We start from the raw sequence: 26,007 nt of genomic DNA on the forward strand, positions 1-26,007 counted from the left end.
TTTTGAGCAAACCTGTAATTCGTGAATTAATATCCATATAAACAAGTGCATTTGATCTGTTACATAAATTTAAACTAATTCAGACAGCACTGTAACTATGTACATTTGGGTAATATTTTTGTCACTTTTCACCAGGAAGAACCAAAAAAAGTGCGCTTTGATTACGATTTGTTCCTGCACTTGGAGGGCCACCCACCTGTCAATCATCTCCGGTGTGAAAAGCTCACGTTCAACAACCCTACTGAAGAGTTTCGCAGGAAGCTGCTCAAGGCCGGAGGGGTACGTGACTCACCTCTGGGGGTCTTTTTTTATTTTTTTTATTATTTTTATTATTGGAGTCATGTGATTTCCATGATCAGTTCCTGAGCTAATGTACGTCTCAAAGGTGGTTGAGAAAATATTTGTATTTTGTAACCGTTCGCAATTAGTTATTAGTTGTAATCTTTTAAATCTCAAAAGGTCAAGTCACCTTTATTTATACCGCGCTTTATACAATACAGATTGTTTCAAAGCAGTTTCACAGTGATAAACAGGAAAATTATGCGTTTCATTTGTTCAGCTGAAGTCAGTTCTGTGTTGATTCAGTTCCGTTGTTAAGATCAGCAATTATTAAATTAGTTCATTTCATCTATAAAGCAGTTCTGCCAAAATATTTCAGTTCAGTTCAGCTCTCATATAGTAGCTTCAGTACAGTCAGATAATATTGTTGTTGAATATTAAGTGTCCCCAACTAAGCAAGCCAGAGGCGACAGTGGCAAGGAACCCAAACTCCATCAGGGGACGGAATAGAGAAAAAAACTTTGGGAGAAACCAGATTGTTATAGGAAGTGTTCCCGGTTCTGGTTGACCTAATTTATGCAGCCTAACAATCATTTAACTGATAATGTGTTATGTGTTTGCCAGGTTATGTGTATGCCAGTTGTGTTTTTAGTCTAGATTTAAACTGACAGAGTGTGTCTGCTTCCCGAACAAGGCTAGGAAGACTATTCCAGAGTTTGGGTGCTGGTAAATCAGGTGTTCATTAGAAAAGGTGTTCATTGCAGAGGAATTGACTAGTTAGCCCCATGTGGTTTTAAAATGCGTGCACTCTGTTCACAGGTGAAAGATGCAAGGATATACCTTGCTGCTTTCTGTGCTAGCACTAGCAAAACAGTCTTCCAGAGATGAAGGCCAATGTCAGGCAATCGGTCCTAATGGAATTACTGTTCCCATCAACCAAGACAATAAGCAACTTTACAAGATTTGATTGGGCTAGTCTTGACACGACCATCTATCACTACAGGAAACTTGAGTTATCTTTGGGCCCCTTCCAGAGGGATCCACGTGCTTTTTATGAATCAACTGGCTTATATTGATTCGTTTTGTTGATCTTGGACACGTTTTGAAGTTCCACCAGCATTCGAAAGCACATTAGTGTGGATTAGCCATGAACTGGGAAGCTTTTACCCTTAAGACATATTTAAAGTCATGATTCTTGAGAGGGCCCTCTTTGTAGTTTTAGTTTGCCCTCTCTTGCCTCATTCCAGTAATTCAAATGTTTTACGGCTGGGGGTATGACAACATCTCCTCTGGTGCTGCTCTGGGTTACAGATGAAGCACGGCAGGAATCAAAAGCGTTTATTGGCAAACGGCAGTTGCGCGGGAAGTTGTTTTAATTAAGAGAGCAATATCAATTTAGCGAGGTGGTGACTGAGAAAGGTCCTTTCCAATTTACCTGATTGTTTTGGCTGTTGAAAGGCATTTCTTCATTACATCAGGCTAGGAGTAAGCAGAGTGCTTCTTGCCAAAATGTGTGTTAGAGAGTGTTTGTTTGTCTGTGGTGGTTTGTGTTGATTCATAGTCCTTTTTTTTTCCCGACTGTAATATCTGTACTTTGTCCTTTACAGCAACGGGATCCTCACAAAAGATCTTCAGAGGACTCCAAAGTAAGGACAAACTCCATTTTAAATGTTTCAATGTGTTCAAAATCATATCTCTCTATGGTAATATACAATATATATCTTTATTTTCTACTTTTTTCTCTATTTGGTTAAAAAAAAAGCCCTTTTTTGTATTTATTTTGTAAAAATGTTTTTCCCCCATCCTGCCCAATGTTGTACAACAAAAATATTGAAGGCTATGAAAACAAATATATAGTGAATGTATCCATGAAGGCTATTTGCACAAAAAAAAAAAAAAAAAGGGTTAAAAAGGGTTTCCCCATGAAATCAAGATTGAATTTGTTTGGCTTTTAGTATGAATATGTTAGTCTTACTGTTATCTATAAGCTAGTGTGCTCCAAAACAATGACACAATTTGCATTTAGAAGATGTGTTAAAAACTCAGTTTCTCACTTCTGCCAATACGGATCAATGATTTTGATGACATCACTCTGCACTTCAGCTTCTCATCAGATTTTCTGTCCAATCAAATGCTCTCTAGATTCTGAAGCTCCGCCCCCTACAGTATAAATAGCTGTTGAAGCTGCAGCTAAAATCGGTCACTTGTTCACACTATTACCATTTTCTATATAGTGAATGGCACGACCTGTAGTGCACTATAGGGGATAGGGAATGATTCAGACAGTGTAAATATGCTTTCCATTGGGGTGAATGAAGTCTGGTTTCACGTTAGTGTCACTGGAACCGCCGCAGCTCCGGTCCAGAGACACGACAGCACAGAGCGGATCAAGCTGCTTTAAACTGTACACATTAATTGTATCTTACGAGTTATTTTGAAGCCCTTCATATAAAGCTTGTCTCATGATAAGTACAAATTGGTTTATGCATTTTCCTCCCAGCAACTCATTCTGTGTCCTCCGCTATTTTTCAGATGAGCTCGTAATATCAAACTGTATATCGATATATTATGGTATTGCCTTATCCTATATCATTTATGACAAATATATCAATATATTCTACAAACTCAATATTACACTCAGTCCTAGTTTAACAAGTTCAGCAGAAGTTCCTTTTGAAGTTTACCGTTTTCATTTTTTAATGCACACTTAATGTAATCTTCAAAATACAGTAACTTTCTCTGTATCTGAAAAAAACTTTCCTTTTCCTTGCTTTGTGTGGAAACAACGGCTTTTTGTGTACAGTGAAACATAGTAGCTCATGTCAGTAAAACACAAAAAAATATAACTTGATTGTAGCATACGCTAACAATCGAAAGTATTTCAATTCTATATTGTAAATATTACTTCAATAACTACTTTCTTTTTTAATATATTTTAAAATGCAGAATTTTCAGCATCATTACTCCAGTCTTCGGTGTCTCATGATCCTTCAGAAATCGTTCTAATATGCTGATAAGTGTTGAAAACATTTGTGCTGCTTAGTCTTTTTTGTGGAAACCGTGATACATTATTTTTGAGAATTCTTTGTTGAGTAGAAAGGTCAAAAGAACAGCATTAGATATCTATTGAAATAGCAATCTTTTACTGTCACTTTTGATAAATTTAGTTCATCCTTGCTGAATAAAAGTATTCATTTCTTTCATTGTCTTTCATCTCTTAGGTAATGGTAATGCAGGAGGGCTCCACTTCTCTGTTCGGGCAGCATCTAAAGCTGCCCACATTACCCAGCAGCTCATTAACATTGACCTTCTCTGATGTGAAAAAGAGCAAGTCTTTCCCAGGGTCAAAGGTGAGTGTGGATCTCCAAGTTTGAGCGTCTGAACTTTTGAGAAAACTTCGCATGACTCCCAGTTTCTCCAAGGAATCCTGCCTAATCCTGCATATTTGGCAAGTTGAAAGACGTTAGGGGCAATTTAAATCCAAGGATTTTAGAGATGTGAAACTTGGCTTAAGTCAAGCATTTCTTGGCTGCGGAGAAAGCACATGCTAACATTCCGATGACGTAAACGAACTCGCCCGGTGTCCCGTTACAATGGCGTTCTGCATGTGCGAAAAACTTTTTTAGGTACAGTGTCCTTGTTACTCATGCAAGTAATAACTAAAATATGCATAATTACATGCAACTAACCCTAAACCAAACCTAATCCTACCCTAACCCTAAAGTAAGTACATTTATTTAATTAATATTTCTCAGTACTTAAATATTTAATTACACTGTAACACAGACACCTTAAAATAAAGTGTAACCGATTCGTATCTACACATAACACATTTATCCGACACTTTGTTGTGAATCAGTCCGAAATGGCATTTTAATGAAGGAAAACAGTCATTTTTTTAAAAGAAACTAATGCAGCCTTTTATCGTCGCATCTATTAAACCACATTAGCCGTAATGCTAGTGAATCTTGCTTGACTACATACCGCCACGTTTCTTTGATTTAGGTCTATTTTTAGTCTCCTGTGCAATATCACTTAGCCGCTAAGCAGCTTGTATTGTACGCTAGCTCTTACAGTGAGGTTACAAGAGTCAGTTGGAAACATGGAAACGGTTCCCAATCCAAACAGGCCCTTGCGTGTGATGGATTACTGACAGATCAGGGGTCGTTCGCAGCCAACCTCCCCTGCACTACCACACCGGTCACTTTAGCAAAAACAAAAACCACAATCTGCGCTTTGTTGTCCTTCTCCACTTCCTCCACTTAATTCGATGTTATGGTTGAAGATTTTTTTGAAGGTTGATTGATTGCCAACCATAATGGTTGCCTGAAGAGAGAAATGCAAAACTAGTTTTCTTGGAGAAATATTGCACGCGTTTTGGCACTAAGCTCTAATAGCACTAAGATTTATGATCATGGTAGTTCATATTTTAAATGAAGAGAATAGAGGTTTCTACCTCTTTGTCTGCTGACAAAATGTACTGTAGCATGTCCATTATAACCGATTGAAGCCTAAATACTTTTGACATGAACACCTCTTCTAGACCATTTAAAAGGACTTTTATGTCGTTTTAAAGCCAGTTTCAATGTGTTTGCAACACCGTTTCAAATGGGAGGAAAAGGTTTTGTCCATTTCTCGTGAAAGCTGTTGCAGATATAACAAAATAAAAGATGTTTAGGCAGGTTGGAACTCCCTTTCTGTCTAGACTTCTTAACGACTTAACTGCATCAATGACTTATTGAAAGGAGCTAGTTAGCTTGAAGATTGCATAACCCTGTCATTAAAGTCAACGAAAGGCTTGTTCTTCGTCCCCAGGTTGCCTCCCAGATAGCCCTGAGTTTGCCCTTCCCCCAGTGGTAGTATTTTCCGGATCATGCTGAACAATTGTTTATGGAAATGTTTCACATCACATATGGGTTTGATTGTTTGCTTGAGCACACACATTATTTGTCGATTTTTAATGGTTGAAAAGTTCAATATTTGAATATCTATAGCAGTTGTTAATGTATTGTTCTTCATTTCACTAACAAAAAGTACAATTGTTTTTTTTTTACCATGTAAATACCATGGCACATTAATAAGGATTTATGGGATACACTACTGTTCAAAGTTTGTGGTCGGAAAAAGAAGTCTCTTAGCAAGGCTGCATTTATTTGACAAAAATAAAGTAAAAGCAGTAATATTGTGAAATATTATTACAATTTAAAATGTGTTTTCTATTTAAATTTATTTAAAAATGTAATGTATTCCTGTGATGCAAAGCTGGATTTCTTTGGAAACGGTTGTGCTGCCTAATGTTTTTTTCAGGATTTGTTAATAAATAGAAAGTCAAGTCTCCTTAATTTACAGCATACAGTGCTTTAAACAATATAGATGGTTTCAAAGGCACTTTATAGGGATAAACAGCTTTTATTAGCAGAAAGTTCAAAAGAGCAGCTTTAATTTGAAATAGTAAAGACATTTATTATGTTGCAAAATATTTGTCACTTTTGATCAATTTAATGTGCACTTGCTGAATATAAGTCATAAAAATCGTAATGTGTGTATATTAAAATACTATTATACCATCACTGTAAAATGATGCCACCATAGTAGTTTTAGTAATGGTTTTTTAATGGTTGTCCCTTTGGATACAATGCTTAACTAATTAATTCATCTTAGACTTCTTAGATATCTTTCCTAATATTGTCATATTCTCATTATAGGACGGGTCCAAAAGCACCAGTGCTCTTACAACCACAAACAACATTAGCAGCAGCTCCCTCAAGCTCCACAAGCCGTCTAAGGACCATAAGGACAAGCCTTCCAAAGACTCAAAAGAGTCCAAAAGTGCCTTCAGAGATTTCAGCAAGGACTCTGGAAAACTCTCGAAAGATTCCAAAAAACCCAAAGAGAATCAACCAATTCAGGAAGATCGCACCGTTCCCCAAATGGGATTTAAGGAGCCCAAGACCACGTCGAAGGAGCCGCGGTCATCTGAGATTAGCTTCTCAAGCTTGGGACAAAGTAAACGGCGGCCTGTTTTGGACACTGAAGGCCATGTTACCAAAAAACAGAAAAGCAGTTTTTCGGAGAGCTCGCAAAAGCAGCAAGCGTGTCCCACTTTGCTACAGCACCACCATTCGGATAAAAAAGTTTTGAAAGACAAGCCGCAAATCCGGCATAGTAGGTTACAAAACAGTGAACTTTCAGAGAAGAGAAAACCGCCAGCGTTACCGCCCTTCCAGGATGTGTTGGACCCGCACGACTCGGACATGGACGACAACATGTTCACAAGATCAGACGTAAGTGAATTTCCAATCACAATACTTGAACATAACAATATGAAAATTAGTCCCTCATTTTCTCTAGTTGGTCAGTTGCCCCTCAAATGGGTTTTGTAGTTTATACAAACATCTGGTGAGCTTAAAAATGACCTTTATGGAAATACAGTTTACAGTACAATACAGACAAATTGAGGGCTTTGTAATTATTTTTAAATGTAGGAATGCACTATTTACGTGAGTAATATCGGCTATTTATTGAAAATAGTTATGATGTTGTGCATCTCTAGCTCAATGCGCAAGGCCATTTTATTGTACAAGTGCTGAAATCTATGGAACCAATTTGATGGGAAAGTACAATAGATCTCAGAGCCTAGTCTTTGGTATGAGCTTTAGTGTTCGAACAATGTAGTTGACTATTAGCGGAGACTTTTTCTGGGATTTGGGGTTCTCTGTAAACATCAAACAAAGAGGTTGAGACCGGCTAATGGAGGTCTGGTGCAAGAGGGGATCTAATAAACTTGGTGGGTGTCCAGGTGCTGAGGGACCATTTGTCTGGTTTGGGTGCCGTCCTTTGCTAGACCTCTCGGTTTTTGAGGAAAGGAAATCTGGTAGTTGGTCAAAGGCTGCTTATTTAGGTTGCTGATGTAGTATCAATTTAATCTCGTCATATTGAGGATTGCATGTTTCAGATTGAATCGCTGCCAGACACGAGGAAGGGGCAAGGTTGCAAAATTGTGCTGCTCAACTGGCAATTTCCTAGTCAGTGAATTTAGTCTTGATTTCACTCGTCACTTTTCCTGGACTGGAAAAATGAAGTAGTTCGTGTAGATCTATGTTAGAATGTTTTAAGCTTCGGCAGTGTCACCAGTGGCAAGGCTCATTTACCTTCAGCAAGAGAGCAGCTCATAAAACGGGGGCTGTTTTATTGGCTAGAAGGCGAGTGCTGAGATGAGATTTATGGTTTTATGACACCCGAGGAGAATGGAGAAAGGACACCATGAATAGCTAAGAGTTTTCCTTTAAACTCGCTCTTTAAAAAAAGAGGGAAGGAAAGAAACTTCAGTGTTTATGACAACTGACGAATACCAGGTGCTGCTTTCTTTGGGTCACCAGGTCTGTAAGACCCCGGTGGCCCTGTGCTGATCTACGTTACCACTAACATTCACACAGTATATTTCTGTCTTTAGAAAGGCAGTAAAGGAGCGTTTTGCTAGAGGAAGTTGTAATTGCCTTTGCTTTTTTTTTTTCTTCCTAGACCCTTTTCTAAGCTTGTAACAAACATTAGTGAATAATGATCAAGACACCGATTTAGTTTGATGGATCATTTACCTCATTGTTGCTGTCGGTGCATCTCTTGTTAGTTCTATATCCTGCTACCTAGTAAGTTTCCCATTTTGCTTTTTATCCTAAAAATAAATGATTTCCCTACTTTCATACAATTCTTATCAAACATTACCATGGGTTTTACCACAGTTAAATAGTAAATATGGTAGTTTTTCATAAATGTTATTGTGAAGGAATTTACTTCACTTATATTATACAAATGCCATTTTAGTTGTTATAGTAGTTATGGTAACAATAGTAATAATGCATCCATGGGTTTAACCACTTTTAGACCCTAATACTTTTTTATTTTAGGAATAGATTGATTAAATGGACAGGTCAATGAATAATGTTCTTAATGTTTTCTGTGTGTCATTTGTAATATATATTAGGGGTTTAACAATATTTAAACCAAACCGAAAAACCGTGATACCCCTGCTGTCCCGGCCCATTGTTGAGGTTGACCTCACTTTACCTTATGTCACAAAACTAATTTTTCTTCCTTGACATTTGATTAAATAGTAATTAGGGATGTAACGGTACTCGCATTCGTCCTGTGAAATTTTCTTATGTGTACACGACGAATACAGCATTGTAGCCTATAACCACCATTAACCACCTACAATTGCAATAAGCTCCGCGTTTTGTTACTTTCAATAAGAGACATTGTCGTGTTTCAAATTCTGTCCATTTTTATCTTGAAATTTGAACAAAAAATGGCGTTTTTTATATTATATTTCAACTATTTTATAATTAGATTTAGAAGTTCATGCAAAACTGCCTTATGTGTAGTTTATATGTTTGCATACCATTTGAATTAAATAAAAATAAATAGCAATTGAATTTAGGCTAATAGTTTGGGCTTTATTGTTAACCTTTAATATTATAGTAATGTGCAAGTAAGGGCTCCCTAAATAGATTTTGTTATCCTTAAGAAATAATAATAATATTAATTATAATTTAATTAATTTATGACAGAGACACAATTTGTTCAGTACACCACAGTTTTGTAATAAAAAAGCAAGTTTGTTTAGTTTGTGTGTGTGTATATATATATATGTGTATATATAGCTAAATTGAAATGTTGATAAATAACATTTCTTAACAAAAGCTATATTTAAGTACAGGTTAAAGAAAGATAAGTGTCGCAGCCATTGGCCTAATCCAAATCCCATGTTGCCATGTAGCGGCACTACCAGAGCCGCTCAGAGGAAAAGACTGGTGGGAGTGGCTGTAACCCAATCCTAAAATCTGTTTATGTGACGTCCTCCGTAAGCGAAGAGCTTCACAAGCTTGAAGGGAATGGGACAATAGTCTTAAAGCAGAGCAGTTGCCAGCTTCAGAGCCACTGCTAGATTTACGGCACCACAGCAGAGGCGATGGTCGTAAAGCCACAGACCAGCTGTGTGGTGCTGCTAGTGACCACCTACTTTGTGTGCTAAACTCTTGAAGCTTGTGTGTCTTTCGTTTTGTGTGTTTATTGCAAAGCGCTCAAGTGTAAATACAGACTTGTGAAGAATTATGAGTCGTTACGAGCATCTTGACATTTATTTAATTGGTTAAAAGGGATTATTTTGGCGATCATAATTCAGAAAAATGTTTGATGACAACTATATCATGCGCTGACGTGTGTCTGTTAACGGCAGAGCATTTATTCTTGACATTTCCTTGTTTAATCATTTAGGTGTGTGTGTGTGTGTGTGTGTTCAGAGCTTGACTGGTTTAGTGCATCGGTTTAGTTTGGTGGTCTGCATGTCACCGCAAACTGCAAACCATGTCCATGTTGATGGAAGTTGCTTTTTTTTCATTAGCTCTGGAAAAGTAATGTAGCATTTTACTGCATAGCCACAGCTCTCCCATTACTCAAGTTCGGGCGACAGCAAGGCTCTGTGTTTCTCTCCATGTTCTCCGGGACACTCCAGATGATCTTCATACTTAAAGATCTATACGAGGCTTTCCTCAATGAGTGATGACATCAGTTTTATTGTCTAAGGGGTGCAGGGCTTCTTCGTGGAGCTTTTACAAGTGTCTAGTTTGGGAAGAGGGGTGCGGCCCGCGCTTGATTTACAGCGGAGGACCCTGACCATGCGTTTGATGTCAGCTAGGCTCCCAGACGGACAAACAGGCAGTAAAATGCAGACTGAAGAAAAAAGAAAGAAGGGGAAAACAGTGAGAATGAAGGGAAAGGAACTTCAAAGAAACAACTTTGCTCTTCCACAGACTCGGCGAGGGGTAGAAGTTAAGTGTCTTTACCACCCTGCTTGCAGGACTTTTGGCAGCCCCTATTGTCAACTCACTTCACGGGAGATTTTTAGCACCTGCCCCCCGCCAGCAACTCTCACTAGCACCACTGTCACTCCCGGTCGAGTGAGTGAGCCGTAACAGTTTTATAGCGCACTGTTATATCCAGCCTTCGATTCGTTGCAGTGTTTTTGAAGGTTTAAGGCATGGCGAGGATGCCCGTGGTGAATAGTTTCAGCTGAGTGCTGTGTGAGGATATGGTGTGGATGTGAGTTTGAATGGGTTATTTGGAAAGGGCTGGATGGAAAGTAACTGTATTTGTGAAGTAAGGCCATAGCGAACAGGTAAAACCATAGATGATCGCCATGATGCTAAGGTGTTGTGAGTGGTTGCTAGGGGTTAATGGGTGTTTTTGCATCCCTGTCACTGTAAAAAAAAATGATTGTTGCGATTTATCACCACAACTTAAAATTCAACATTAGAATAAGTAATAATGTGTTGTTTCAACTTAAATGTTCGTGCTTGACTTAAAATTTTAAGTTTAGTTAACTTTAGTGTAGAAAAGTTGGATATTTAAGTTATCTCAACAAAGTATGTTAATTTAAATAACTAAATGCAGCAACATTTTTCCAGTGTATATGGTTCACATCTCCCATTGCATTGTCTGTGGGATTTTTCCAGCCCATTTTGTAATATAAATACATAGAAATTCCAAGTAACAGGACACTACGCCTCAAGAAGCTGCACAATTTAAGGTTGGCTATCACGTGGGTCCATTATTAAAAATACATTATCATACACTATCATTCAAAAGTTTTCAAAAGTTATATATTTTTGAAAAAATGTTTTTTATGCTCACCAAGGCTGCATTTATTTGATCAAAAATGTAGTAAAAACAGTAATATTGTAAAATATTATTTTATTTTATTTAATATATTTTAAAATGTAATTTATTCCTGTGATCAAAGCTGAATATTCAGCATCATTACTCCAGTCTTCAGTGTCACATGATCCTTCAGAAATCATTCTGATATGCTGATTTGCTGCTCAAGAAACATTTCTGATTATTATCAATGTTGAAAACAGTTGTGCTGCTTAATATTTTTCAGGAAACTGTCATACATTTTTTCTAAGGTTTATTTGATAAATAGAAAGTTCTCTACTGTCATTTTTATGATAAATTGAATGCATCCTTGCTGAATAAAAAAATTAATTTCTTTAAAAAAAAAATTACAAATCTTACTGACCCCAAACTTTTTAACGGTAATGTATATCCATATTTTAGTTTAGGTTAAGGGTTTGTTCAAATACCTAACCCAAAGTATGAGTAATAGTAAATCTGTCATTAAATAAAACAAACAAACAAAAAACTGATAAAGTACCATAGTATTATAGTCGGCGCTGTTTACTGTACTACATACGGAAATGTATTGGACGAATTTTGCATCATCAATTCTGTTCTTTCCCGGTTTATTACTGTGAAACTGCTTTGAAACAGTCTGTATTTTATAAAGCGCTATATGGTGACTTGACTAGTATAGTAAAGAGAGTCACGAATTTGCGCTCTCCCGGTCCGTTCTGACTGAATAGATAACATTAGCAAACGTTTCCCAAGAGTATTCTAAAACCTTCTTAGCCATTAGCCATAATCACCATGCTTGCCCTATTCTAAACCCCACACTCACTTCTTCCATTCGCTGAGGAGTTGAATGGCTTCAGCTCGTACGTTTTGTTCAAGACACCCGATTCAGTTTCACCAAGTGCTCATCAGAGAAGAATGTAAACAAATTAATTCAGATTAACTTTAATAGCTTCTTTAGATTTCCTCTCGGGCCGCTCTCCAAGAGGAATTAGGTTAATAGTTTCGCATTCAACTTCCTTGCTGGGTTTTTTTCTTGAGCGCTCCGAATGTTTCTCCACCTCATGCAATTTCGGAAAGCTTGTAAAATGCGTATCCAGCTAGAGCACAAATTTAAACTTAACGTGAGCACAGCGCAGAAAAACCGAGTGGACTTTAATGTAACTTTAAACCTCAAAACTTCAGCCAAGTGGAGAGTCATGAAGGCAATTGTAACAGAGCGCCTTTCTTACTCTTTTATCCTCGGCCCCATTTGCCACAATAAGCCTGATTTGTATTATACCTCCATTTGTTCGGGAAGTCTTTGTGGATTGCAGTTAATCAGTCCAATTCGCTCCACTTACAGCTCACATCTCTGTTGTACTGAATGTAATTTTAAAAGAACATCATTACACTCATTTTGCCTTGTGAGAAATGGCTGTTTTCAGAAGAGCTGCTCTTGTTTTCTTGGCAAGGACCATGTTAACCTTCACTTTTGATGATGCTATATGAATAATTTTTTCTTTTTTTTTGTTTTTAAATTCCTGGAAAGCCGCATTGATGTGCATTTTGGATGTGTTCTCTTAATAGTTGCAGATGAACTCTTTTAATAGCAGGCATTAACAACTACATTGAGAAGTGTGCAGTGTAACATCCATACTGTCTCACTAGCTATGTTTCCATCCAAAGTTTAAGTGAATTTAACTGCAAAATTGGAATATCACATAAAACATTTGCGAATAAAGCAACTTTTCCATCCCATGTGTTGAAGAGAACAAAATCGTCACTTCCTGAGAAAATTGGTGCAAAATATCTGTAATAAAAGTGGAAGTTTCAATCGGGGAAGAAACTGTGGCTCTTTTTTCCTCCATCATAAATGACTTAAGTCTTAGAGCGCTGGGATGAAACTCAATAAACGCTCTCATGTTCTCTTGTGTTCGGATGCTGGTGTTTGTGAACAATCATGTGTGACGCTTCTGGGAGGGAATTCATCCAAATCCAGACTTTGGCTCAAATGTTGGTTTGATCATTCTGAGATCCTCAATTGAGCGCACATGTTTTTTATGCACATTTTTAGAATTTATGCGCATCTTTATGTTTCCATCCAGCGTTTTTATGCGACATCCCAAAATGCGCAAAAAATAGGTGGATGGAAACCACTATTGTGAGAAGATGGGTCTTAAAATCATAGTCACTGTTGAAAAGGGTTTACTTGCAGAAGATGCTAGAAAACCGAAGAATGTGAGGAACCTGGAGGGTTTTTCTGAAGAACAGTGCTCAGGACAAACAAGGGACTCGTGATGAACAACTATCACAAAGCCCAAAAACAGTCGTTGATCATCAGCTAACAAATCACAATATTAAGATTCAAGGGTATGTAAACTTTTGAACTGGTTAATTTGTGTAAATTCATTTTTTTTTTTTTTGGACTATATGTGAACATCTGTTATGTTAAACGGCTTATTTAGGACAGTACTAAATTAAAAACATTACATGCATTATGATTATTTTGTTGACATTATTTTTTTTAGTTGATACTTCACCGATTAGCATTAAGCTTTGTATCAGTAGAAACCCGGTAGTATTTTCGAATGACCGTGCTTCCCTCCCTCATGTCCCCCCGAGACGAGAGATTTCTGTATTGTGTGTCTGGAAAAACCCTCAGATGACGCAAAAAATAGTCATTTAGCATCATCAGAGGCTTTTCTGGCCAGAGGCGAGAGACTACAGCCAGTAGGAGGAGCTCGTTCCTCATGTTCAACCCGTCCATAGGGGGATCTCACGATAAAACGGCGTCTTTTCAGTTTCGAGTCGACTAGTAGCCTAGTTGTATCATTTCTTTCGATATTGCCCTCTATAACCGGTAGGCGTGGCTTGGGAGTGGCCTCGTAGGGCAGCGAAGCAAGTGCATTCTGGGAGTTGTTGTCTTTCATCCACATGAGCCAAAAATAAATTTTCTGGCTTTTCTCAGTCTAGAAGGCACCAACTTCTAAAATAATTTCACATTTCTGCTACATAAATGACCCAATTTAAATACACATTCATCTTTCCAGCGGTGAAATATCCCTTTAAAAAAATATTATGAAGCTAAAATTAGTTGCAAAATACTTTGACATTTTCTTTGAATGCAAATGTTCTTTCAGTCTAATTACAATAATGCATCAAATTTGGTATTAGATGTAGTTTAATGCAACATTGAATTTGTGATTTAAAGTAACTAGTAATATTAAAGCGAAAGTTGAGACCGTGTTTTCTTCCCTATTCACGTAGATATGAGTGAAATGGCTTCTGGAATCTGGAATGAGAAAATAAATGTTGGCTGGGACTTGATTGGATCGTAGGAAGTTGGGCGTTGCTAACTAAATGGAGGCAGATCTGAATGTCAGTTGTGGAAATATTTAGTCCCACCCTTCGCAGAGAGGCAAATCGTTTGGAGGGGAGGGAGGTTAAAAAATATGGATTTGAAAATCATTTATAATAAGCACTGCAACATTTTATGATAAAATAAGAATTGATGATTTTTATTTCTTGGTAACTTTTAACAAATGTTTTTTTTTTAACCAGGATTAACCGTTCATACAGCACATGAGCACAAGATGTGATTGGTTACATTTGAATGGTATTTTCAGTAAACATGGCACATGTGTCTCTAAAAGCAAATAAAGCCCCTTTAAAAACACGTCTGCTCTTTTACCTCCGTAGGATCCAATCAATCGCAGTCCCATTGTTCTGAGAGGCTTCGGTCTGTAGTGAGATATTGCCCCGCGAGTTCAAAGGTGCCTCATAAATTGTGGGATCCTCAACAATTTATCTACACATGCAACAGTTCAAAGAGACCTCTACTAAATCTAGTCTAACCTCAGCCTGATAGACTTACTCACTGGATAAGTGTCTCATTCCCTTCACTTGTGTTATCTTTCAAGGCAAATATCTGCATTTCAGATAGCTAAACTCTTTGTTTCGGTGTTCTTGTAGTACAATTTGACTGTTTTCGCAACATGATTTGGATTGATAATGAGCATTTAACTTGTATATAGCTTTTCTTGCACTCAGAGTGAAGAGACATGTGCGAGTAGGAAGGTTTAGTGTGAATGTTGCCCCGAAGGGATCTGTGTGATCATAAATCAGCCTTCATTAGGTCTAGAGAAGGGGGAACCCACTGATTTACAGTGAGGAAGTGACACTAAACCCCATCAAAGCCTCTAGTGTGGAACAGAACATCATGGAAATGGCCTCACTATAACTATGATTCTTCTTCAGAGTCAGTTTTACTAAGTGTTAGTCGGTGTCATGCAGTATTTGAGTAACTAAATGATGTTACTGTGTTACTAACCTCACATCTGTGTGGCAATAGTTCAGCTGTGAAGTGTGTGTTTTCAGTAACAAGCTCTCTTATGTAGCATCTGAATGTCTACACTTAGCATAGATATACTGTACACTAACTATAGTAATGAATGCAACTTTCACGCGCAGTTGATTGACAGATTATCCGCGTGCTTCTATTTCAGTGTTAAGTTGTGGATATTTTCAGCAAACAGTTTGCTTCGTACATTCAGTTTAACTGCATTAAAGAGGGTTTGTTATCATTCAACTGAACGGTGTGTGCAATTTAAACACATTATGTTCTTCATTCATACAATAAAATGCACGTCCCTGAATGAGTGTGGTTTTATAGCGGATTTAATTCAACAGCTCAAGTGAAGATAATGGTATGACCCATTTCAGGGGTGGCCAAAATTACAATTTAAAATCAGTCATAGATCGAAACGTATCATATTTACTGATAAGTTTTGATGTCCTTCAGTGGGATCAAGCCTTTAGTTCGCACCCTGCCCCAGAGGTATTATTATTATTATTATTCATATTTCATCTAGATCAATGCTGTCACACTAATTGGGATATTTCATTAGTTTTCAAGTTACGTCAAATGAAGCATCAGAAAGTCCAATTCATTCTAATAAAGGTTTAAATTGTACATGAGCCCCTGTATGGCATTTTGTTTGATGGTGAAATGTTCCTTCCTTCCTTTCTTTCTTCCTTTCTTTCTTCCTTCCTTTCTTTCTTTCTTTCTTTCTTTCTTTCTTTCTTTCTTCCTTTCTTTCTTTCTTTCTTCCTTCCTTCCTTCCTTCCTTCCTTCCTTCCTTCCTTCCTTCCTTCCTTCCTTCGGAATTATGAGACTGCAAACCCAATTTTGTGTCATGAGAAAAAGCAATACTGTGCAAGGCTTTGTCTTTTTGATATTGTTATTGTGATGTGATTCACATAGGGACAGATTCTGTGTTTTATGAGAGATCTCATTTTGCTGTTTTTTATTTTATTTTATTTTTTTTACATAATCTCATGGTCAAACTTCTCGAACACACAAAACCGATGCTTTGATTGGTATTATTATTGTTATTGAGCCTGTACTTCTCCTTATTTCCTAGTCGGATCAGCCCAGCCCGGCCAGCTCCAGCTCCAGTTCCAGCTCTGGCTTCGGACGTGCACACAAGCGGCAAGGTAACCTTTCAAATATCTTCCAAATCCTGTTGATTGGTTAAAGTCTGGGTCATTTGAAGCCTCACTTCTTTCCCACGGAGTGCATTTTACTAGCTAGTTTATTTTACTAATATTAATGAAATATGACTGAGGTTGTGCATCTTTTGACATTTACACTAAAGAAAGAAAAGCTTCTTTAGACATTTGCCTTCCTTATTCACCTGTAGTTCTGGGTCCTTTGCGGTCGGTGATCCCAGATTTGCACTCGGATGAAAACGAAGAGGATTCTGAAGAGGAGGATGATAATGACATGGACTCGGACTTAGAGCGACCGTTACACACGCAAATGACACATCGTCACCGCAGGTAAATATCGATGAAAAACTTCCAATTAACCCTGGATGCAGACAAAAAATATCTATTTTCTATATTATATCCATGCCTGCATATCATGCTGTGTAGCTGACGCGAGGACACTCGGATGGGGATAATGAATGGTGAATATCTGTCACGTATTTCGCAGGGTGAGTTTAAGTGACGGCAGTGACAGTGAAAATAGCTCTGCCTCTTCACCACTGCCCCATAATGACCCCCCACCTCTACTGAAATCCTCCAATAACCAGGTGAATCATTCTATTCCTGTAGTGTCATTTCACACTTCCATTTCCACTTTTGTGCTCTTCAAGAGCAACGAGGTGAAAATTATATGTGGAGGAAAACTGTCAATAGACTATAGAACCGCTTGAGTGAGTGTATGTGTGTTAACTGGTTTGATGTTATAATACAAATGTTTATAATATATATTTACACTACATTTAACTAACTTACTGACCCCAAACTTCTGCATGGTAAATGAATGCTTTTATTCAGCAAGGATGCATTAAATTAATCAAAAGTGACAGTAAATATGTTTATAATGTTGCAAAAAATGCTGTTCATTTGAACTTTCTATTCAACAAAGATTAATGTATAACTTTTTTAAGGATTACATATACATTTTTTTTTTTTAAACTATTAAAAGTTTTAAAAAAATTGTTACAAACAATGTATTCATGCTTTTCATCAAAGAATCCTAAAAAAATGCATCATGGTTTCCACAAAATATTAAGCAGCACAACTGTTTTTTCAACAATGATAATAATAAGAAATTTTTCTTGAGCAGCAAATCAGCGTATTAGAGTGATTTCTGAAGGATCATGTGACACTGAAGACTGGAGTAATGATGCTGAAAATTCAGCTTTGATCAATAAATTATATCTAAAAAATTAAAAAAATTAAATTAATGTTTCACAATATTACTATTTTTTTTACTGTATGTTTGGTTAAATAAATGCAGCTTTGGTGAATATAAGCATTTTAAAAAATCATATCGACCCCAAACTATATATTATAATATTATTATGATACATTTTTCAGATACACGAAGTGAAAAGTCCTATGAAACAAGCAAAGATGGACAAAAATAAAAACATCGACTGTGACAAGGTAAGCAGTTTTTTTTAGTGCATATGTGCTAAAGTCATATAGCGTATATATGGCCTATCGTTGTAATATTAATACACTTTTATAAGTTGAATTGTACGAATATATTTGTGTGTGGCTGTGCGCTAAACAATTTTAATACCGTTTTATTTCGCCACTTGATGTCCAAAAAGCAATAACAGTTGAAAACCCCTGCAGTTCAGGACAACACAACACACGGCACATTTTAGACATGTCACATTTAGTAAAGGCGTGATTGATCAATCTGAATCGCGTCTCCTCTTTTATTGATGAATCTAACGTCTCGTTCCGCAGGCGTACTTGGATGAGCTGGTGGAGCTTCACAGAAGACTGATGGCACTGAGGGAAAGGCACATATTACAGCAGGTAATGAATGAGGAGCATGTTCTGTCAGAAGTCAGCTTTCCTAAATCACTCACTCCTGCACAAAGAGACTTGTGCATCTGAAACACGGTGATATATTCCTTCAGCGCAGAAGGACCTTTATGAGGGAACATGAGATGGGACACTTAAAAACTCCCTCTCGGTGTTCAAGGATCACTGGGAGCTTTACCTGAAAGTTTAGAAACCTGTAAAGTTTAAAGTTATTACCCTCAGCATTAACATGTCAATGAATATCTGGATGTAATAAATCATACTGGTAACTGTAAGTTTTCTCTTCCTTCAAGAGCTTGCCAAGTCAACTCTTTGCGGCCCATAATTCCTGTTCTTTGAGGCCGATTTGCTTTGACACGATGGAGAGTAATACTTCTCTCTTTCCAAGGATTTGCTGTGCCCTTCTGTTGCAAAGCCTGTGGTGGTTTAAGTCTGGATGACGTCCCAAACGAGGTCCAAACGGTGCAAACGTACATCTTAATCAAGCTAATCCTGCAGAGTTTTGTGAAATAGTCATCGTCCTCTGCAATGTATCCCGAGATATGGCATTGATTAACTTCCATGATTATCCCTTGACGAAAACTGGAAAATTCGTTGATGTCATTGCCAAGCTTTATTCTTTGTTATCCTGTCAAGATTAATTCTTCATTCCGGGACATCTATGATGTATAATATATATGAGTAAAAAAAAAATTTTTTTTAAACACACACACACATATATAATAAAAATAATAACAATAATATAGATTTATATATATATATATATATATAAAGTACAGGCCAAAAGTTTGGACACATTACTATTTTTAATGTTTTTGAAAGAAGTTTCTTCTGCTCATCAAGCCTGCATTTATTTGATCAAAAATACAGAAAAAAATGTAATATTGTGATATATTATTACAATTTAAAATAATTGGTTTTCAATTTATTATACTTTAAATTATCATTTATTTCAGTGATGCAAAGCTCAATTTTCAGGATCATTACTCCAGTCTATCAAATGATCCTTTAGAAATCATTCTAATATGATGATTCATTATCAAAGTTGGAAACAGTTCTGCTGCTTAATATTTTTTCATAACCTGTGATACTTTTTTAGGATACTTTGATGAATAAAAAAAAGAAAAAGAAAAAAGAAAAGAAAAAAAAGAAGCAAATGTTTTCAAGATAGAAATCTTTTATAACAACAATATACACTACTGGTCAGTAATTTGGGGTCAGTAATGATTTTCTTTATTTTTTTTAAAATAAATCAATAATTTTATTCAGCAAGGATGTGTTAAATTGATAAAAAGTGATAATAAAGAAGATTTATATAAAAAAAAAATTTTTTTTTATTTTGAATAAATGCAGTTCTTTTTAACCTTTTATTCATCAAATATATTCGGCAGCAGAACTGTTTCCAACACTCATAATAAATCAGAACATTAGAATGATTTCTAAAGGATCATGTGATTGACTGGATGTCACATGTGACACTGAAGACTGGAGTAATGATCCTGAAAATTCAGCTTTGCATCACCGAAATAAATGATAATTTAAAGTATAATAAATTGAAAACCAATTATTTTAAATTGTAATAATATATCACAATATTACATTTTTTTCTGTATTTTTGATCAAATAAATGCAGGCTTGATGAGCAGAAGAAACTTCTTTCAAAAACATTAAAAATAGTAATGTGTCCAAACTTTTGGCCTCTACTATATATATATATATATATATATATATATATATATATATATATATATATATATATATATATATATATATATATATATAAATATAAATATAAATATATAAATATAAATGTGTACATTTATTTTAAATGTTATAAATTATATCTATTTTTAATTGTTTACACATATTTAAAAATATAAATGTATTTATTAAATTTATCAATTATATATACACATACACACACATTAGCCTAATTATATTTTTGTATATTTTTCACACACATATATTACATTTACATTACATTTAATCATTTAGCAGACACTTTTATCCAAATATTTATTTCAAATGTTATAAATTAGATGATTGATAGATAGATGGTTTATATATATATATATATATATATATATATATATATATATATATATATATATATATATATATAAACTGTGTTTATGTAGTCTAGAGTACATATATGTATGTGTATATATACAGTAACTAATATACAACTAACATAATGTATTAAATTATATTATAATAAAATGATATATAATGATATTTATCTGCAACAACTTTCACAACAGCCTTTTGTTGTCTGCTTAAGCTTCTTAAATTTTAAACAATGGCAGCACATCCAGGTTTTTTAGTCCAGGCTACAGGCGTACGAACAGCTGACTTCTATCTTCAGAAGTCATAACAGGCCTCTCGGCCTCACTGTGCTTCTGGCCCACGATCAGGAGAAATGCAAGAAATCCCTTCCATATGCGGCTTTTGCTTTGTAGTGTGAAACGGATCAGGTTTGGGTCCCATTAGGGTCCAGTTTAATCCATGCGGCCGCTCTGCAAAACCCCCCCTCTCTTTGTAATCACAATTCAACCCCCTTCTGAACCAGCGAGGACTGGAACCAATAACAGGCTGCCTTGGGAAAGCATCTTCTTCATTACAATCAGACACGAGACATCATGCAAAGGGAGGCTCCTCGGTGTCAATGGAGCTTTGTAGAAGATTCTTAGACGAAAGAACAGGGACGGTCACGCATTATTGAGAAATGCTGCTTCTGAATGACTCGTTTTGGGGCTAAATCTGCAAAGTAACAACATTGAACTACACTGTAAAAAAAAATCTGTTAAATTTACAGTAAAAAACTGGCAGCTGTGGTTGCCAGAAATTTACCGTAAAAAATACGGTAGCAACATTTTAGATTTTACAGACTTAAAATTTACAGTAAGAAATTGTATTTAATTATCTGATATAATGTTGATTTACTGACCTATTGAAGTATTAATATCTGTTTTGTACCATAGTTATTCACCGACAACCACCAATCACAGTGGTGATGAAAAATCACTTGATGAATTAAAGCTCATCACAAGCAGCTCTTTCACAAGAAAGTTAATACTAAGATATAGAAGCTGCACAGTGTCATTCACACAAACACTAAACACCATCATGGTAACACAAATGAAATTAAAAAAATGCAATAAACATTAATTTAACAACATTAAATGTAACATAAAACCCTAATGTCATAACTGATTAGAAAAAAAAACGAAGAAAACTATGAAGAAAAAAAAATACATCAAATGTGAAGTGTCGCAGGGAATTGTGGGAATGTCAATTTACGGTTTTTCACTGTAAATTATACAATGACTTATTCTTTTTCACTTCCAAAAACTGTAAATTTAACGGTATTTTACAGTGCAATTATTACAATTAGATCTATCACAGTTGTTTACCGTATATAGTAAGGAAACTTTCTGTTAACCAATTAACATTTTTACAGTCTTTGACCGTAAAAATCACGATCATTTTTTACAGTGTAGATTTTTGTGCTTTCTAAAGAAAATGTGTGGTGTTTGCCTGTATCAAACTGAATATGAGCAAGAGTGATGCTTAAAACAGTTTTATATTTGGTGCTTAGCCCTCTGATGATAAATGTTTCTCTCTTTCTCTTTCAGATTGTAAACCTCATAGAAGAAACGGGACACTTTCACATCACAAACACAACTTTTGACTTTGACCTCTGCTCTCTGGACAAAACCACAGTTCGGAAGCTGCAAAGCTACCTGGAGACTTCTGGATCGTCTTGAAGACTTGTGCAGCTGGCTGCCACCAGGAGGAAAATCACACCTCTCTTTTCTCCTCCTTTTGTTTTTCCCTTCTAAATAGGAACTTGTAAGGCAATGGAAGGATCCGCTTTCATTCCAGAGCTCGTCTCTCGAAACGCCTCAGAAATCGACAACGTTGTTACATGAGTCTGGAGATTCTTCACCCAAAAAGCCTTGATAATCTGACATTGCCAAAAAAAAAAACAAAAAAAAATCTTGCTCCAAATCGAAACACATTTGTGTATATTGTTACTTGCGTATGAATGTTTGATAGGTTCTTTGTGATGAATGCATGTTTCAACACTGCCTTACCACATTGTCTATTTATTGAGTATGAGTTTCAAGTGTGTGTGTGTGTAAGTGCAAATGATATTAAACTTGTGCAAGCACTTGGGATCATCACTATCTCACTGGCAATGAAACATCTCATAATGTTAAACATGAAAAGGATTTTCATTCACTATTTCCATGGATCAGAAGCAAAGTTGTTCATGCTGTACTGTACATCGTGTTAAATGAACGGTGTCATAATGCTGGACGGAGACGACTTTCAGACCTATTATTCAATGAATCGCACATTATTTCTGAGCGGTAAAATGTTGCCCTGTTGAATAATTGATAATATAATGGTTTTCATTGCACCATTCGAAAGACTTAAGCGAATCCGTTGACCTCTACCCAAAATGTTTCTTAAAGTTGTTTCAGTTGGAAAATGTATTGTTGAATCTTCTAATGTTATTTATTGTTTTTGGGGACCACCGTTCCCGAGGCTGTTCATTGGTTGTCCCAATTGTAGCTTGGGAGTGCTTTGTTTAAACTGAGGAAATCAAGAAGTAATCAAAGTTTACTTTTCAGTTCCATTGTATGATGACTTTTCTTTTTTTGGTTTTGAATTAGATTATGTGATAGAGGCCAATATGAGCAGATTGTGCGGTCGAGTTGTAGCCCTCAAGCTCTGCTTTCTGCAAACGCAACAGCATTCCCTTTTCATTACCTTATAATGTTGAATCAGATGAGCAGGCCAGAAATATAGATAATGTGGGAGACGGAGTGGATTCATACTGAATAATTGGCACTGTGTGAAATGTATGAATTTTTTTCTTTTATTTGATTGTTTTTGCTGAATGAAAATCATGCCTTGTACACTTTGTTTCCCAGATTCATTTTCTCAGCCCAAAGAGCTTTTAGTTTAGTTATCATTATATAATGTTTATATGTGTATATAAACTTTATATGTGATTTAAAAAAAAAAGGAACAAAAGTGATTATCTTTCCTTTCTTGGAAGGCCCTGACCTGCTTCCAGTTGACAGTTCTTGATCATAATATAAATTCAAAACAGAGCCGTTGTGGATGTGGTTACTGACCAGTGAACATTTTATCAATGAAACGTATTTTTAGCTGGTAAATATGGCTACAATCATCTGAATTTACTTAAAGGGGTGGTATAATGCCCTTTTCACAGGATGTAAAATAAGTCTTTGATGTCCCCAGAGTGTGTATGTGAAGTTTTAGCTCAAAATACCCCACAGATATTTTTATATAGCATGTTAAAGTTGTCACTTTTTGAGGGTGAGCCAAAACGCACCGTTTTGTGTCTGTTCCTTTAAATGCAAATGAGTTGCTGCTCCCGGCACAGAGGGCGGAGCTTCAACAGCTTGCACTCACACAGACATGCACTGAAAATTTCACTTTTAGCCTTTTATGTTCAAACCGGATTCAGACAATGATGGAGAGACTCAAGAAGAAGTGACAACATGTAGAAAGCAACAGGACGTTTCTGAATGGTTAGTTGATGAATTTATGTAATTTATGTGTAGTTATCTTCTAGTCATTGATTAGCATATTCTGTCTTGATAATCTATAAATTGTGTTCAGGGGGCGGGGTTTATGTAAATTTTAGGGTTGGTGATGTCACTAACCCGGGAAGAATGTTGTGTAGTCTCTACCAGCCGTTTGTTGTAGTCCTTAAAAAGCGATTTCTTTAAAAGCAAATATCTCCCTTTGCTTTGAACGTTGAGCGTTGTAACTTTGCAGATGTTGTTTATGCTCAAACAGCAACATTACACACTAACTAAAGTTAGAAAAGTGAAATCATAATCAACCACCCCTTTAAATATTAGTCCAGTGGTTCCCAAACTCCCACATAAAGATCAAAAATCCCACTCTCAGACATGACCTTGTTGGAAACATTGTACTTTAAAGGTGCAATTTCGGAGTGGCTAGCAATAGCAAGCTAGCTCCCTTTGAAAGCAAGAGATCCCACGGTTCCCACCCCTTCAGAGAGTCTCAAAAACCCAAGCCTTCTTCGAAACACAAGAACACACACAGCCAGAGCAGAGTCTGCAAAGCGTCACGAGAGACTGCGTTAAACTACCTCATGTCTCAAAGCATCGCTGTTTGCAAACACCCAGATGGCCTCTACTACAGCGGGGGAAATAAGTATTGAACACGTCACCATTTTTCTCAGTAAATATATTTCCAAAGGTGCTATTGACATGAAATTTTCACCAGATGTTGATAACAACCCAAGGAATCAGTACATACAAAGAAACCAAAACAAATAAGCTCAGAAATTAAGTTATGTGTAATAATGTGAAATGACACAGGGAAAAAGTATTGAACACATGAAGAAAGGGAGGCGCAAAAAGGCATGGAAAGCCAAGACAACTGCTTAAAACTATTAGTAATTAAAAAGCAATCCAGCCCCCTGTCCGTGCAAATTAATAACAGCTGGTTCAGTCCCAAATGATGGCCTACAAAAAGGTCTCATTGCCAAGGTGTCACACAAGACACATCTCATGATGGGTAAAAGCAAAGAGCTGTCTCAAGACCTTCGCAACCTAATTGTTCCAACACATAATGATGGCATTGGTTATAGGCACCATTCTAAGCTTCTGAATGGTCCAGTGAGCACTGTTGGGGCCATAATACGGAAGTGGAAAGACAATAATTTCACCATAAATTTGCCTCGACCAGTGCTCCTCGCAAGATTTCTGATAGAGGAGTGAAAAGAATAATCAGAGGAGTTGTCCAAGAGCCAACACCAAGGTGTATGGTGTTTTTAGGGTAATGTGCAGTGCCATTTCTCCTCCAAACATGGTGTGTATTATGGCATCCAAACAGTTCAATTTTGCTCTCATGTGACCACACTATATTCTCCCAGTATTTCCCTGGCTTTTCCAAATGTTGTGCAGCAAACTTTAAATGAGCTTCAACATGCTTTTTTTCTTCAGTAATGGAGTCTTGCGTGGTGAGCGTGCATACAGGCCATGGTGGTGGAGTGCATTACTTACTGTTTTCTTTGAGAACACAGTACCTGCTATCTGCAGGTATTTTTGAAGCTCTCCACAAGTGGTCCTTGGCTCTTGGACAACTCTTCTGATTATTCTTTTCACTCAGAAATCAGAAATCTTGTGAGGAGCACTGGTCGAGGCAAATTTATGGTGAAATGATTGTCTTTCCACTTCTGTATTATGGCCCCAACAGTGCTCACTGGACCATTCAGAAGCTTAGAATGGTGCCTATAACCAATGCCATCATTATGTGTTGGAACAATTAGGTTGCGAAGGTCTTGAGACAGCCCTTTGCTTTTACCCATCATGAGATGTGTCTTGTGTGACACCTTGGCAATGAGACCTTTTTGTAGGCCATCATTTGGGACTGAACCAGCTGTTATTAATTTGCACGGACAGGGGGCTGGATTGCTTTTTAATTACTAATAGTTTTAAGCTGTTGTCTTGGCTTTCCATGCCTTTTTGCGCCTCCCTTTCTTCATGTGTTCAATACTTTTTCCCTGTGTCATTTCACATTATTACACATAACTTAATTTCTGAGCTTATTTGTTTTGGTTTCTTTGTATGTACTGATTCCTTGGGTTGTTATCAACATATGGTGAAAATTTCATGTCAATAGCACCTT

The 26,007-nt window shown here is 36.5% G+C and overlaps 1 protein-coding gene across 1 annotated transcript in view; it reads left to right on the forward strand.

Moving 5' to 3' along the window:
• The window catches only part of mllt3 (MLLT3 super elongation complex subunit), a 58,944-nt gene extending 35,523 nt beyond the window's left edge, over nucleotides 1–23,421 (forward strand). Inside the window, exons 4-13 of the mRNA XM_079867768.1 lie at nucleotides 136–279; nucleotides 1,887–1,925; nucleotides 3,501–3,629; nucleotides 5,985–6,563; nucleotides 16,374–16,446; nucleotides 16,653–16,791; nucleotides 16,949–17,048; nucleotides 17,842–17,910; nucleotides 18,223–18,294; nucleotides 21,939–23,421. Coding sequence (XP_079723894.1) covers nucleotides 136–279; nucleotides 1,887–1,925; nucleotides 3,501–3,629; nucleotides 5,985–6,563; nucleotides 16,374–16,446; nucleotides 16,653–16,791; nucleotides 16,949–17,048; nucleotides 17,842–17,910; nucleotides 18,223–18,294; nucleotides 21,939–22,070 — 1,476 coding nt within the window. The 3' untranslated portion in view covers nucleotides 22,071–23,421. The remainder of the gene's footprint in view (nucleotides 1–135; nucleotides 280–1,886; nucleotides 1,926–3,500; nucleotides 3,630–5,984; nucleotides 6,564–16,373; nucleotides 16,447–16,652; nucleotides 16,792–16,948; nucleotides 17,049–17,841; nucleotides 17,911–18,222; nucleotides 18,295–21,938) is intronic.
• Nucleotides 23,422–26,007: the final 2,586 nt, after the last annotated feature.

This window comes from Squalius cephalus, assembly GCF_949319135.1.
Source record: "Squalius cephalus genome assembly, chromosome: 3".
In the NCBI taxonomy this organism is placed as follows: domain Eukaryota; kingdom Metazoa; phylum Chordata; class Actinopteri; order Cypriniformes; family Leuciscidae; genus Squalius; species Squalius cephalus.